Raw genomic sequence first — 17,051 nt, forward strand, 5'->3', positions numbered from 1 at the left:
CAAAGACCTATTAAGTAATCATGGTTAGGAAAACTACTGGCAACAGTGAAATATTTATTTTTGTTAAGCAAAACAAAATAAAAAGACCAAAGTGCTAAGTGATGGCTATACTGTAATTATAACTATGGGAAGCAAAGGGGAAAAATGAGAGGGAAATGTATTATGATGGTCCCTCAGGCCATGGCATAGAGGCAGGGCAAGGTCCCAGCCCACCTAGAGGCTTCTCCAGTCAGCATGCTTAGGTTTGAAGCTGGGTCCCACCACTGGAAGCTGCCTGACCAAGAGAATTTACTTGAGGCCTCATTTATTACCCTTATGTAAAATAAGGAAATGTAATACTAGTGTCAGTCTCCTAGAGCTCCTATACTAGTAAACAAAACAGTATGTAAAGCACTTAAAATAGTACCTGGAACACACATAGTAATACTCAAGTGTTAGTTATTATAAAAGATGAAATCACTAGAAGTTCTTAAATTCTTAAGTATACATACACATACATGTAAAGGTTCAAATCTCAGCTTCATCAACTTACTATGTGTGTAACCTGGGCAAGTTACTCAATCTCTTTCTATGCCTCTGTGTTTATTTGTAAAATGAAAATCATAATGGTACTATTCTGAACCAGTGTCCCCTCCTGTGAGCGACCACTCCAGCCACAGCTGTCCACAATATAAAGTTATACATAAACTCCTGTCCAGTGTAACATTCTGAAAGGTGACTCAACTACGGTTCCACTTCCATAGAATGTAGGGTGTATCAGAAAATGAAATACTCTATAACACTGTAAACAGTATAAAAGTTAATTATCATTTTGTAGTTAGATGTCATGTCTGAATTTAAGGGATCTTTTAGAAGGAGCTTTCCAAAACGATGGAATAAATTATATGTTCTCTCTTTCCTACATGTGATCTAAACTAGAATAGAATCAACTTGTGGGCAGGAACAGTGTTAGATATTTCTTATGGCTCTCACTAAAACTAGCACAGTGCTAAGAACATATTAAGGTTCAGTTAATGCATGCCAGTTAGGGAATTGTGACTAAAATTTGAGTTATGCTTTAGCCTAGAACTGATAATAAATAAGCTTTAGTTAGATAACATTTACTTTCTCCTAACATCTGCCTTATCCAGAAACAGCTTAAAGCACTTCATATTCTTTCGGTGAAATGAGAGATCACAAACACCAGCAGCTGACTCTTCCATTTTCCCAACAGTTACTCAGAAGGTGACACTTACCGATTCTACTTATTCTTCATAACAGAACACTTTTCTGCTTACAGACTGAGAGCAAAATTGCAAATGAAAAGAAAAACAACCTTCTTAGACATTTATTTAAGGAATCAAGAGTTTTCTAAAACTGTAACGTTAGTGTCCTATTTCTTCCTTCTATGAAGTGTACTGTCATTCTACTCACCATACCACCTGAACACAGCTTTGCATTTCAAACTGGATTACTCTCTTAAAATATTGGATTATTAAAAACAACAATAGTGAACTCTACCGAGTATTTTTGTATTTGCTTATTGCAGTATTAAAACAATTTATAATTTTTAACACATTTAACAGTTCAACAAATGCATGATTCTTTTAATCTGCCTGAAGTTGTAAGAGGACACTTCACTGGAGAAAATGTATGAAAGTGCAGCATTAATTTCTGAAATTCCTCATTCCGACTTCTGCTTTTAGTCCATCACTACTCCGCATGTTCCTGCTCTTGTCCTGGAATGAGCCACCGGATGCTCTCAGTTCGAATGGTAGCATACATAATAAAACTAATTAAAAAGAATAAGGAAAATACAAGCAGCCAGTCCACACTTTTTATCAAAGTGCTGGGAAGAGGGCCTATTTGGTCAGCTTGAGTTACCACCACATTTTTCTTGGCTTCTATACCTGAAAGAGAAATCAGCTGTTTCAAATCAGATAGAAAGCACACCGCTATAGATCTTTCTGAAGTATTTTGCATGGCATGCAAAAAGATATGCAGTCTTAAAATAAACACTACCACTAGTATATCTGGGATGGGTTTCATTTGCCTGTTGGTATAATTTGTACCTTGCCTTTCTCCCACCACATCAAAGAAACAGGAACCCATTCAGCAGTTCAAAGCCTAAACACTCGAATTACTGTGAACTCCTCAGAAGGGTCTTAGTGCATTGTAAGAGCTGTATTTTCTTTTTTGAGACCAAAATTCAACAAGTAACTGGTAAAGCTACTCTCAGGGACCTACAGATTGTTTTCACAGGTTCAGGAATGCTAAATCCAAAAAGTTTTTTTTTTTTTTTAATTTTCTTTTTTTTAATTTTTGAAAGAGACAGAGCACAAGTGGGGGAGGGGCAGAGAGAAGGAGACAAAGAATCTGAAGCAGGCTCCAGGCTCTGAGCAGTCAGCACAGAGCCCAATGCGGGGCTCGAGCCCACAAGCCATGAGATCATGACCTGAGCCAAAGTTGGATGCTTAATTGACTGAGCCACCCAGGGGCCCCAAATTCAAAAAGCTTTTAAATAATTTACTGAAAAAATTGTTAGACCCACCCACCACTGAGATCAGTGATTACCAAAGATGCTGTGACCTCTCAATTTCACTTGTGTTCTAGGTTTTCTTAGAGCATTGAGCAAAATGGCTCCCTCTCTCCCTATCAATCTGATTGATAATCAGGGCTCTGGTACTGTAAGACCTGAATAGCTAACTATCTGATAACAAGCCTCTTACTCCTATGAGGTAACTGAGCTCTTGGTTCTTTAGTATAGATATAATTAGATGCAACTTAATATATATGGAAGGCATGATATAACTTATTTTTATTTCCAATGAATTTACTTCAGGAAGAAGTGGGATGCTCATAATTAAGGCATTAAAGCTTCTAAGGAGCAAATGTTTCCAAAGAAGAAAATTTCTTCATTATATAGTGTTCAGACTTATACAGAATAAAAAATAAGGTCATATGTTTTGGCAAATATTAACGAATTAAAATAGCATCTGCAAATAGATGAATAAATGGAACACCACATGGCAACACAAAGGAAGAAAATACAACCACCTGCAGTGACGCCGATGAATCCCACAAACATAATGGTGACTGAAATAAACCAGACACAAAAGAATCCATACTGGGCACCTGGGTGGCTAAGTCGGCTAAGCGTCCAACTTCAGCTCAGGTCACGATCTCACGGTTCATGAGTTCAAGCCCTACATCAGGCTCTGCACTGACTGCACAGAGCCTGATTCAGATCCTCGGTCTCCCTCTCTCTCTGCCCCTCCCCCATTCATGCTCACTCACTCACTCTCAAAAATAAACATTAAAAACAAAAAAAAAAAATAATCCATACTGTATATCTCCATTAATACAAAGTTCAGAAACAGGTAACACTAGTCCATGGCGTCAGGAGTCATGATGGCGGTTATCCTTGTGGGCAGGAGCAGCAGTGCTGGGGAGGGGTGGGCGCTGGTAATGTCCTCTGTAAATCTGAGTCCCAGTTACCCAAGGTATTCATTTTGTGAAAACTCATCACTCACAACACCAATGATTGACGCACATTTTTGTGTAAATATTATACTTAAGTGAAAAATGTATGTAAAAAGTCATCTACAATTGTATGGTATGTGAATTCTAAATCAATAAAGCTGTTTTTTAAAAGGTATCAGTACTCATTAAAATTACCTATTCATGTTAAGCTTGCCACAATGATTGAGATTTTTTTTTTTAATTTTTTTTAATGTATGTTTATTTTTAAGAGAGAGAGACAGAGGGAGTGCAAGGAGGGGAGGAACACAGAGCAGGAGACACAGAATCAGAAGCAGGCTACAGTCTCTGAGCTGTCAGCACAGAGCCCGATGCAGGGCTCGGAACCACGGACCACGAGATGATGACCTGAGCTGAAGTCAGACGCTTAACTGACTGAGCTACCCAGGTGCCCCGAGACTTTTTTTTTTTTTTTTTAATTTATTTATTTTGAGAGAGAATGTAAGAGCGGAGATGAGGGGGGAGGGGCAGTGGTGAAGGAAGGGGAGGGCAGAGAGAGAATCCCAAGCAGGCTCTGTACTGTTGCCGAGGGACTTGATCCCATGAATTGTGAGAGCATGACCTGAGCCAAAACCAAGAGTCAGATGCTTAATCAACTGAGCCACCTGGATGCCCCTGATTGAGAGACTGTTAGCAGAACCACAACAGTTCATTAGAAAAGAAGGTTTAAAATAAAATCCCTTCTACAGCATATTATTTCTACATACCTGTCTGGTTAAAAATGAAGATTTTCAGTGTTTCCAATGTTCGGTCTGTATGATTAAATCTAGCCATTGGTTTAGCTCCTTGAAATAACAAGATGTTAGGAACCGCTACGGTGCCAAACCTGGTAGAAAGGCTATGAGAGAAAGAAGTCGGTCAGAAAACCTGAATTAACAGATTTGCTCACACAATTACCTTATCAGAACGGATAGCAAAGAATGACAATGGATCAGCTTCCTGTGACCTATAAAGGTTTCTGATATTCAAACTATATGCTTCAGCTATTTCTGACCTTTTTCCTTATGGGTTGAGGTTGGGGGCATTCCTGTTCTGCTGAGTTGCTTTCTATTACAATAAGGAACTACCCTCAACAGTTATTCCACTTTTTTTTTTAAGTTTATTGATTTATTTTGAGAGAGAGAATGAGAGAGTGAGAGAGCAAAGGAGGGGCAGAGGGAGTGGGAGAGACAGAATCCCAAGCAGGCTCCACAGTGTCAGCACAGAGCCAGATGCAGGGCTTGGTCCCACGAACCTTGAAATCCTGACCTGAGGTGAAATCAAGAGTCAGACACTCAACTGACTGAGCCACCCAGCTGCCCCTCCAGTATTTTTTTTTCTAGTAAACTCTACATCCAACATTGGGCTCCAACTCACAACTCCAAGATCAAGGGTCACATGCTCACATGCTCTTACTAGGAGCCAGCCAGATGCTCCTAGTTATTCCACTATTTAAATTGCTAACTGCCAAAAGAGATCAGACTAGAAAATCCTAATTCATGGACAAAGCACACTGTGTCAATTTACTTAACGGAAGAAATTTCAAACTCTCCAGAATGCCCAGCTCTATCCCTCATACAAGAGTCAACTTATAGTAAGCAATTAGTTTGGTAAGTCTGCACAAGGGAATCTACGATCTAGCAGACACACCAGGAAGTTCCCAATTGGGGCAGGATGTAATACGATCTGAGTGGTACCATTTCACCTTTACTTAAACAGAGTAGTGGTATACACTCTGGAGTCAAAACGCTCAGGTTGAAGCCTCCGTTCCGCCACTGAACCAGCTGTGTGAACTTTGGGCAGACTGTGTAACCTCGAAGCCTCAGTTTCCCCTGTTTGTAAAATGACAGTATTGGGTAATCAGGATTTCTTCTTTTGTAAACCTGTTGTAACTTAAATATTAACATATGAGGCAGACACACATCCCAGGCCATATAACAAGTATGCCCTACTCTCCATGATTAAGGCGCCGTTGCAGGCGCTGAGAAGGATGCAAGAAGACGAAGGAACAAAGCAGATGATAAAAGCTGGCAGGGAATGGGGAGTAGGGGGGTGAGACCGAAACCCAGAGCACTGAACTGCTGATGGGAGCCAGCCCTGCCAGCTTGTGGGCAGGGGAAGGCCCAAAGTCTGACACTAACATCAGTCTGTCCCCTTGGGCCAGGCCATGTTCATATTTCCCTGAAGCCCTTGTGAGATCACTAACTCACTGAAATTTCTTTCTTCCTAAACAATTTGAGCAAAACATTGGCAGTTACATTACCCTCACTGAAGCTCAGTGGAGCACAAATTTTTACTCAAAATTTTCATTCAAGGGGCGTGTGGGTGGCTCACTCGGTTAGGCATCTGACTTCAGCTCAGGTCATGATCTCACCGTTCCTGAGTTTAAGCCCTGTGTCGGGCTCTGTGCTGACAGCTCGGAGCCTGGAGCCTACTTAAGATTCTGTCTCCCTCTCTCTCTGTCCCGCACCTGCTCGCTCTCTCTCTCTCTCTCTCTCTCTCTCAAAAATAAACATTAAAAAAAAATTTTTTTTTTAATTTTTACTCAAAAAAGTTTCACTCAACTTCATTTTTACCAACTTGACCATGTTCCAGACTTTCCAAACTGACTCACACACAATCTCCTGTGACCTGCTAAAGGGCATATGATTTCGAGGAGGTGGGGCACACTTGACAATCCATGCACAGTCACAGCACTTGGGGGAAACACATAACATCGGAACAAAGTAGTTCTTTATAACTTACCTCACTGAACATCTAAAAAAGACAAAGCCCACAGAACAATATATAACAAAAGTAAATTTCATTTTAAAGGGCTAAATTAATTCTTTATATTAATTTATTGACTGTCCACTAAGAAACATGCATGCACGAATAAGTGTAAACAAGAGGAAAGAACAAATATCATATGACTTCACTCATATGAGGACTTTAAGACACAAAAGAGATGAACACAAAGGAAGGGAAGCAAAAATAATATAAAAACAGGGAGGGGGACAAAATATAAGAGACTCTTAAATATGGAGAACAAACAGAGGGGGTGCTAGAGGGGTTGTGGGAGAGGGGATAGGCTAAATGGGTAAGGGGAATTAAAGGAATCTACTCCTGAAATCATTGTTGCACTATATGCCAACTCACTTAGATGTAAATTTAAAAAAATTTTTTTAAATAAGGAAAAAAAATTTTTTAATGAATAAACATTAAAAAAAAAGAGAGAAAGGAAAGAAGAAAGGGGGAGGGAAAGAAAGGAAAGAAAAAAATAACAGAAGTTAAGAAATAAATCCTTAGCCGACACAGAATTGGATGCTGAGTTGGGCTATTAGGAGTGGAAACCTAAACTGGGGTTGAGTCTCAGGAAGGTCACACTTGTGACACTAATTTTGCTAATTCAGTCTGGCCAAAACCCTAAATAATCCTCTGGACCCTCCAGTGCCATCAGACGGAGCCACCTTTAAATTCCACCATGCAGAGAACAATCCCTCCTCTTAAGGGGCCTCCAGAGAGGGAGGCATCAGCTCCCTGAGAAGTCTGACAATCCTTACCACTCACCCTCTCTATCCCTCCCGCTACTCCACACCTACCTGCTCTGCCTCTAACTGAACCGATGATGACCTCCAAATAACCGCAACCCTCATCTGGAAGGATGACACATAAACTCTATTGAGGGAACATACCTGCTGTGCTGAGATGCATCCAGTGCCAAAAAATGAAGAGCTGGAAATGCCCGGGGCAGAGAATTAAAATGAGGGGCCAAACTGGCAGAAAATCGGCACCACGGGGTGTAAAACAGGACTAGGGTGCAGTCACTACCATTTGGGTTTAGAAAATCCATGAGGTCCTGTGGTAAAAGGAACAAGTGTCAAAGTCAGCAGTAAATGTGCACGTACCTTTTTCCGGACAGATGCCCAAGAAACTGTAAACACCGCTGCTTCCAAGGCGAGGAGGAGGGACACCAACCCAAGGGAGATGTAGGGCATCCCCTTAAGAACCTTTTGGATTTTAGGGGCGCCTGGGTGGCTCAGTTAAGTGTCCAACTTCAGCTCAGGTCATGATCTTGTGGTCTGTGAGTTCGAGCATCACAAGGGGCTCTGTGCTGACAGCTCAGAGCCTGAAGTCTGCTTCAGATTCTGTCTCCCTCTCTCTCTCTGCCTCTCCCCCATTCACGCTCTGTTTCTCTCTCTCTCTCAAAAATGAATTAAATGTTAAAAAAAAAATTTTTAAAGGGGCACCTGGGTGGCTCAGTTGGTTGAGTGTCTGACTTTAGCTCAGGTCATGATCTCGCAGTCCATGAGTTCAAGCCCCATGTCAGGCTCTGTGCTGACAGCTCGGAGCCTGGAGCCTGCTTCGAATCCTGTGCCTCCCTCTCTCTCTGCCCCTCCCCCAATCTCTCTCTCTCTCTCTCTCTCTCTCTCTCTCTCTCTCTCTCGCTGTCAAAAATAAACATTAAAAAAAGTTTTTAAATAATAAAAAAAAGAAAAAAATTTAAAAGAACCTTTTGGGTTTTGAACCATATGAATCCATGAAACAGTAGAAAAGTATTATGAAACGACAAATTATAAACTTTCCTGTAAGCTTTCTTGATACTACTAGAGAGCAATATTAGTATTTTTCATAATTCAACAATTCAAATACTAAGTAGTCACAGGACACAGGCTACTGTCCCAGCCTCTGACCTGTGCCTCACACACAATCTAATGGCACGATTAAAGCACTGTCATCTCCACCATCATCTCAGCAGATCAAAGTCTGTACTAAGCAGTCAGATGAATATATTTGGCCAAAGGCTAGTTCAATTTAAGGGTGCACCATCCCTGCTACCACCCTCACTCAGACTGCTGAAAGTGCACTCTCCTGGCCATGTGTGTGCCAAGAATCAGTCCCACAGAGCACTCAGGGGAGGCAGTGAGGCCAGGGCTGACCCCTGCACTTGGGAGGGGCTACGGATGCTCAACGTACCACACATCCTCATCTAAAATAAGCAGCCACACCTTGCAGAGCTAGGATTTCTTCTCTTACATAAGCAGACTGAACTCATCCTGCTATCTGGCTTAACAATCTTACAGAAACAGTCAGTCGTTATCCCAGTGTTCTCTTTGGAATCATCCTTTATGCAACAGGCTGGAAATGCGTGACTGGGATGGGGACAGTGGTCTCAGCTCTCACTCTGGAGTAAATACTGGAGTCATATTCTTTGGAGGAAAGAAACTTTTCATTACTAGAACATGCTTCCCAGGAGTATCACTGGTCTAAACAATGCTAAATCACAATTTCAGTAGTTCGGATATTTTTAAGTTGCCTCTAACAAAGACCTCAGGGAAGAAGAAAACTGCTAGGATTCTGATGCCAAGTGCCTATCTGTGCACTGGGATTTTCATCATGAGGCTTGGTGGTGAGGGCACCCCAAGGTGACTAGGCTTAAGCCACCTAAAAAGCATAATCAACACTAGTCATATCTCCTCCTGTCCCTACAACATCAGAGACGCAAGTCAATTTTCACTGATGCAGCCCCACTTACAAAAGGATAAAGACTGTGACCCTCCATTTGAAGGTTGAGAATATTAAGTCATAAAACCCACATGCTGAAAAGATGAAAAGTGCTAAACCATTCTTTCTTACCTGTGACATATTTAAAATTTTCAGAGTGGAGTTCTCCAAACCAGTCACATTTCTCTCCTCACAGTTCACCTTGGGGGATTTCAGACTCTCGGTGTTATTGGAGTCCTCGGGCGGGGCTGGATCCGCGTCGGCCACTTCGGGCTCTGGGTAATACTCCTCTTCTCGGTCGGGGAAGCTCGCCTGGGCGCCATCCAGAGAGAACAGATGCTCTCGGAGACTGCAGCGTGAGTCCTCCTCCCCTCCGGCCCCGCAGGTGCCGCTGCTCAGCTCACGGCCCAGCCTGGCCTCAGCCTCAGCCTCCCCGGGGATCACGGACAGCATCACCACGTGGTCACCACCCGTGTCCAGCCCCAGCACTGCGCTCGAGTCTCCGGCTGATCTGTCCTGGCCCGCCTGGCCGCGGGAGGGCTGCTCCTCACCCACCGACAGGGCCCCTGCCTGCAGAGCCTGCGCAGACTGTTCCTCCGACAGCAAGTGACTGTGTTTCTCTGCAACTAAAATGTGCCAGCATGTTCACAGTCATGTCACTTCAGAGCACATGAACCCCAAAGATTTACAGTTCTCCTGAAATAAGAAACGCTCCCCTATAGGGAAAAACGGTAACCTGTCCATGAAACTATCAGAGGACCACCCCTAGTCTCCAGATCATGAAGGTCACCAGGAGGTACTAATCAATGCCAAATATAAAGTGGACAAATAAATACACAGCTTCATGCAAAACCTGAAACCTGCTTTATGGATTATAAGCAAAAACATTCCAGGGCAGACATCCAATTAGGAAAATACAACACAAACACTAACAATTTCATTTGTTTGATGAGACTATCTGACAAAATAATGATGCCTTTATAGAAAATTCCACTACGGCAAAGCATCTTTGCGCACTTTATAAAAGCTCTGTGAGACCGGCAGCACAAGGGTCACCATCCCCACCAAATAGGTGACCAAGCTGAGGCACAGAGAGGTAGTGTAATGGCCAAATGCACACAAGCTAGTAAGTAGCAGAGCCAGGTCAAGGAGTGAAATGTCCTGGCTGCTCCTCCAGATTGGGCCTTACCCTCCCCTCCCCTACATGATACCTCCAGGGTTGCTGTGCCACAAGGCCTGAGAACACTGCATGGGGTGGACTCTCCAGCCAGAGCCTGCTGCCCTTGGGCTACTGCCTGTAGGAGTGCCAGGAGGTGGGCTCCTCAGTGCAGGGACAGCAGCAGGGGGGAAGGAGGACTTTCCTCTCACTTTGGAGCCATTAGACAGAGAGTGGGTAAAATGCTCAGGTAAGGGAAGTCTAGGGCAGTCTTATACATCCATTGAGCAATCTCCACTCACTCCTATAACAATGACTCCCACCTTCCAGCTCCCATGAACTCAACAAGAGCTGCCAGACTCTATGCCAGGCACCGACCAGGGGAAACAAATGAGCCCAGCCACACTCAGACAAACTCATCATGTGGCTGGGAAACCACCAGCCAGGTAATGGGCTCTGCCATGCCAAGAGCATGTCCCCAAAGTGTGACTAACCAACTGGCTTCAAAGTTGGGAAGGGGTCTGGGAGCTTCCTAAAGTATGCACATTTGTAAAAGTTCTCCAAGAATATCCCCATAGAGATTTACAGATTCATTCACCAGTTTAAAAACATTCTCTGAGAATTCTGTTTCTGGATAAGATGGGGTAAAAGGGATTTACCCTCCCTATTGAAAAATGTGAAAGTTTCCCAAAAAAGGCCAAAAATGTGAAACAGTTTCAGGAGACTAGTTAGCAGGCAATGAAGGACAGGGATCACGGAGAAACAGGAAGAGAAATCAGTGAGGACAGCCCTACAAATGCTCCAGCTTACCGCCCGCCCGAGGGAGTTCCTGCCATGGGTCAGGAGGGGAAAGCAGGCAGTCCAGGAGACTCCTCAAGTTGAGGATACAGTAAGTACTGAGGGTTCAGAGAGACCAAGAAAGAGTCTGTGGGACAGAATAAGTGGAGATGGGCAAGCTGCAGAGACAGGATTCAAGACCTGGAGAGAGATCCTCCCCGCACCCCCTCAAGGACACCAGTCAACATCTGCATGTGAGTAAGCTCCCAAAGCTGGGGGAAAAAAACACTCAAAAGGATTAGGATCACACAGAGTTGAGAAAAGCACCTGTTCCCACCAGCTAGACTGGAAAACCTCACAATTCATGGAGAACTGGGGAAGGTACACAAAAATAGAGGGGTACAGGGGCACCTGGGTGGCTCAGTCAGTTGAGCATCTGACTTCAGCTGAGGTCATGATCTCAGGTTCTTGAGTTCGAGCCCCACATTGGGCTTTCTGGTGTCAGCACAGAGCCTGCTTCTAATCCTCTATCTTCTCTCTCTGCCCCTTCCCTGCTTGTTCTCTCTCTCAAAAATAAATAAACATTAAAAATAAATAAAATAAAAGAGACTGCTTCTTTTAAGTTTATTTATTTATGGGGGGGGTACAGAGAGAGAGGGAAAGAGAATTAAAAGAGACTGCTTCTTAACCTCAACAAGGCGATTACAGTTTGAGGGATGCAAAGGTGAAAATCACTACCTTAATGGCAGAAAGAAGATGTTTGGAGAATAAGGGTAGGGGCACCACGCCAGTGCTGCCAGGGAGCCATAACCTGGGTCAGATCCTTCATACCCTTCCAATTTTGTTCAGAAGACTCTGAACCAGCCACAGTACTCCACAATGGTTTCTGAGGCAGGGAGCCACATGGGAAAGGACCAAAAACAGCCAGGGGTTCGAGTGCCAGCAACCCATTCTTTCAATAGGAAATACTGCGCTCATCTAAAAATGGAGAAAATACCACAATACAGAAATTCACAGGGCTCCTGTGCAGATTAAATGAGAAAAGATGTATGTAGTCCCATGCATGTGGTAAGCACTCCATAAATGATGATCATCACCCGCAGTTTTGTGGGTTCAAGGCCTGTAGTGATGATGATGGCTGAGGTTTACGATTCAAAGAGATGGAAAGGCACTGTAACTAAGTTCTATGAATTCCTCTGCTAACTACATTCTAGAGTTCTCCCATCCCCACTCACGCCCCTCAGTCCAGGCCACTGCCATTTGTTACCTGGACAATTGCTGTAATACCCAATTGGGCTCCATGGTTGACCCTCTCTTCCCTCTCCAGACCCTGCTCCTCACAGCAACACAAGAGGAACTGAAAGCTAAAGGCAAGTCTGATCATGTCACTAAAACCCTTTCAGTGGCTTCCCCTTGCCTGTGAATGAGTCTATGGTCCATAGCAGTGATACCCAGGCACCACGTGAAGTGGCCACTGTCCACACTCTCAACAGGCATCACCAGACATTTCTGTTCCCTGCACACTCATGATCTCCTCCACCTACTTGTCCCAAGGGCTGTTTCCCTGCCAGGAAAGCCCTCTACTCTCTCTCCTTCTGGCTAATCTGACTCATCTTTGAGGGGTTTCTTTCTGTTTTTAAATTTATTGTTTATTTTGAAAGAGACAGAGAGAGCACAAGTGAGGGAGGGGCAGAGAGAGAAGGGGAATCCCAAGCAGGCTCCCAGAGCCTGAGGTAAGCCTTGAACCCACAAAACTGCGAGATTTTGACCTGAGCTGAAATTAAGAGGACACTTAACTGACTGAGCCACCCAAGCAACCCTCATCTTTCAGATCTTACCGCTTACTTCACCACTTTAAGGTGAACTTCATCCTCCCAGACCCAGACCAGAGGTGTCTACCATTGCATCCAATCCACCCAATAATGCCATGGGATTCTCCCTGAAGGATTTAGCATTTTCCACTCTTGAAATTTACTTCTTTGTAGTCATTTAATGCCTGCCTTCCCCATCATACAAGAGGGCAGTCCTGTTTCCCCATCTGGCTCACCACTGTACCTCAAATGCCCAGCAGAGTATATGACATAGGATGGGTGCTCAGGAAAAATCTGCTAGTTGACTGCTTAGTGAAGACAGGCATGGGGTGCTGAAGCCAGGAGTTCATTCCTGTGCTTTGACACCTGGATAGCACTGCTACCTCTAGGTGCTAATCTGCCAGTGGTGTCCACTACAGACAAAAAAGCCTTGGATTTTCAGCCACCCTAAAAAGGACACAGCTGGTGAAAGTCCCTCTGTCCTCACCCCATTCATGGCCTGGACATGATGACCAATGGCCCACCTTAAGGCTAGTGTTTCTTCAGGTCTGCATGCACATGACCCAGACTGCCAGGTGGGCTCCCACTGACTTTAACACTAAGTCCCCTGTGCAGAGAGCACACTCAACTTGGGCAATCTGAAATCAGTAAAGGCACCACCAACGTATGGGCTGGCTGTGAAGAAACAAAGAGCAATGGTAAGGAACTCCAAGGCCAGTAAAGCAGAGAGGGAGCAAGTTACCACCCACAGACTCTAAGAGTTCAGAAACAGAAACAGTCACAGAACCTTGAAACAGTGAGCTTAGCCTTCTAGAAGCTATGACTTTCCATGGACGGACAAAGCCAAGCCGTGATAATCCCTGGGGGAGGGAGCTGAGAGAATCAATATCCTGACCTCACTCTCCCCTCATTCCAACCCACAGAGGGGCAGGAGGCAAGAGAGCCAGTTATTATGCCATACAGGACAGCCACTCAGGCACAGGACAGGGTAGAGAAGACTAGAGAATGATCTGAGAAACAAACAAAAGTTATCCAGCACATGCTGTCCCCTCTCTGAAGCTGGTGGTTAAGTGCAGGGACAGGGAGGTGTAGTACAGAGGTCTGACCATGAGGTAGGCAGACATGGGCTTGAAACATAGTTCTTCAACTTCCAGATGTTGGAGACCTTGGCAAAAGACTTACTGATGCCGAGTCTCAGTTTCCTGATCTGTAAAATGGGGACAACAGCAACAATTGCTTCATAAGCATTTGAAAATTCAGTAAGATGATACTCATGAAGCACTAAGCATAGCACCTGGCACATAACCAGGGCTTTCATTAATAACATTTGTGTTACTATTCACTCTTCTCCCTGATACCCAGCTACCCTGCCTCCTTCCAGGACACCCCCACCCCAGGGGAAAGGAAAGACCTGCCTACTCCTGTAGCGAATTACAGGCAAGGTCAAAGGGTCCGGACTTTAATAGAACTGAGGAGTGGTGTGAGGCAGCCCTGAGGGTTAAGACCTCACTCCTGGCCGCAGCCATGCCTCCGAGGTGGCTGCCTCCCAACCTGAGAATGCCCTGAGAGCATGCCACAGCAAGCAGTGGGTTACCCTGGGAGTCTCCTGTATTTTTCTCATCTGTCCTTCATACAGCCACTTGAGCAAGAGCAGCCTTCTTAGAAGAGTGATCCAGAGACACCTGGATGGCTCGAAGGGCTAGGCGCACCACTCTGGACCTCAGCTCAGGTCATGATTTTGCGGTTTGTGAGATCTAGCCCCAGGTAGGGCTCCTCAATGACAGCACAAAGCCTGCTTGGGATTCTCTCTCCCTCTCCTCTGCTTGCCCCCCCCCTCAAAATAAATAAACATTAAAAAAAATGTTTTTAATTAAAAAACAAAGAAAAAAGCGATCCATCAGGATGCAAAGGAAAGCGTGGGCTCTGCAGGTAAATAGACAACCTCTGCCATTACCCGAACCTCCAACTCAGGCGTCTCCACCTGTAACACGGAGATAACTCTTGGAGCCTATCTCCTAGAGTGACTACCTGAGACAAGGCACTGTTCCGCCTCCTAGGAAGGGCACCATAAATGGCGGCTATTCGTTATGATTTTTATCATTCATAATAAAAGCTAAGGCTCAGTAAGCACTAATACACGGTCACTCCTGGCTGACTGACGCCTGCTGCTGCGGGAGCCGGAACGGGGTCCTCGCCACCCCTGACCCGGAGAACAGACCACCGGCGTAAAAGGTCTCGACGATGCGGGAGTGGGCGCGTCGGCCGCCCCAGGAAGGGCCGAGGGGCGCGCCGCGGGCCCCCGCGCAGGTGAAAGAGCGTCACCCCGACAGACCTCCACCGCGCCCGGTCACTTCACCCGCAGCCGCCTGCCGCCCCCGGCCACGGCCCCAGCACGCACTCACCCTCCAGGCCGCAGGCAGGAGGCCCCAGCACCCAAAGCAGGAGCTGCCACCAGCCGAAGAGACGCATGGCGCGGGGCGGGCGGCTGGCGGGACCACCACCCAGGACGCAGGGCGACCCGCGCACGGCTACGCGCGTTGCGCTCCCAACCCCCAAGAGGCCTAGGGGAGGGGAGTCGGGAGCGCGAGCGCGAGCGCGATTCCGTGCCGCCATCTTGGCAGCTGGCAGTCGTCGCGGGCGCCATCTCGAGGTCGGGCGGCCAGCCTGTGGCTTGTGGTTCGGGGCCTGTGCGGTGGGACCTGCGGCTGTTCAAGAGCCGGACACGTTGGGTCTCTTCGAACTTTCCTGATCCCCAAGCCCTAGACCGGGTTCCAACAGAAGCCTGCGGCCCTTTCGGTACGCGCGCGAGCCGATCTGGCCGCCAGCAGCACACAATACGCCCGAGTAGCTCTGCATTCCGTAAAAAGGCCCAGAAGCCTCCTCCTTTCAATGCCCCGAATCTCCTGCTTTACCCCTGCTACCCTACCTACAGTTGCCAGGTAAAATACAGGATGCCCAGTTAAATCTGAATTTCACAGAAACAACGAATGGTTTTTTACTTCCTATTCTCAAATGTAACTGGGTCCTGTAATTTTATTTGCTACATCTGGTAACCCTAACCTTACGTCCTGCGAACTCTGGGGCAGCGGGAAGATTTTGTTTCGGGGTTGGTTTTAACTAACCCACCTGCAGGGCAATCTTCCCCCTCCCTAATCTACCCCCCAAGACTGAATCCTAGAACACGTTGGGCCACCTCTAGCCTACAGCCAGAGAGGTCCAGAAGGAAGAAGGCCTTGTTGGGGACGAGAAGTGTGCAATAAAGGAACAGGGTTCCGCATTCCAGAGCTAGGCAGGGGCAGGAGGAGCAGGGGAGCTAAGAGACAATACCCAGAGGAGATGGAAAGAATGGCTCTCCTGTCAGCAATTAGGAGCTAGAGCCTCCTAAAATCAATAAAGCAAGCTTTGAGCGGACAGCAGTGCTGCATCAGTGTAGAGTGCAGCTTTGAAACTTATGTTAAGAGGTTGAAAACAGAAATAGATTTCAAAGATCTTAACGTGAAACCAGTGGTAGATGAGGCAACGCTGAGAGAAACCTAGGCTTTTTAAGCCTTATGGTGAATCCCAACCCCAACATCTGTAACACTGTGTGGGCCATCAGCAAGTTACCTTACTTTTCTTAAAGTTTAGCTTCCTCCTGGGCTCATTTGGTTGAGTGTCCGACTTCGGCTCAGGTCATGATCTCTCCGTTGGTGACTTCAAACCCTACAATGGGCTCTGTGCTGACAGTGCAGAGCCTGCTTGGGATTCTGTCTCCCTCTCCGTCTGCCCCTCCCCTGCTCATTCTCATTTCTCTCTCTCTCTCTCTCTCTCTCTCTCTCAAAATAAAAAAATATTTGGAGGAAAAAAAAATTCAGTTTCTTCATCTGTAAAACAGGATGAAATCATATAGGATTATGTAGATTAAATGAGATGTAAAGTGATGAGCATAGTGACTGGTGCACAGTAACCACATCAGACTGGTAGCCATTATTATTTGGATCATACAGTTCTAGTGTAATAACTATCGTCCCCTTGTTCCCTTCAAAGATTGTTAAACTAGAAAGATGCATCATCAATCTGACCGAATGATTATTCTTACTTTCTAAATAGGCCACCAGGGTTTTGCTGTAGTAAGTTCTCAAGTGCCTGTGGGTCCAGGAGGATCTGAGACAATGGACAACGTGGAGGAAAGAGCCAGTAGTTCTAAAGCTGATCACTATAGTCATCATTTGGCTAAACTACCTCCTTTGCCTTGTATGTAATAGCAAACCTTTCTGGGGGTTTTGTTTGTTTGTTTGTGTTTGTTTTTTAAGTAAGCTCTAGGCCCAATATGGGGCTTAAACTCA

General features: G+C 45.4%; 1 protein-coding gene across 1 annotated transcript; it reads right to left on the reverse strand.

The window, feature by feature from the left end:
- Positions 1–1,292: 1,292 nt before the first annotated feature.
- TXNDC15 (thioredoxin domain containing 15) lies at positions 1,293–15,359 on the reverse strand. Its single transcript, XM_060636098.3, has 5 exons — positions 15,129–15,359; positions 9,115–9,608; positions 7,173–7,336; positions 4,227–4,357; positions 1,293–1,889 (listed from the first exon to the last, which is right to left on the reverse strand). The coding sequence occupies exons 1-5, from the start codon at positions 15,337–15,339 to the stop codon at positions 1,693–1,695; spliced, it is 1,197 nt and encodes a 398-aa protein (XP_060492081.1). The 5' UTR covers positions 15,340–15,359; the 3' UTR covers positions 1,293–1,692.
- Positions 15,360–17,051: the final 1,692 nt, after the last annotated feature.

The sequence above is a fragment of the Panthera onca genome, chromosome A1 (genome assembly GCF_046562875.1).
Source record: "Panthera onca isolate mPanOnc1 chromosome A1, mPanOnc1 haplotype 2, whole genome shotgun sequence".
Taxonomy (NCBI): domain Eukaryota; kingdom Metazoa; phylum Chordata; class Mammalia; order Carnivora; family Felidae; genus Panthera; species Panthera onca.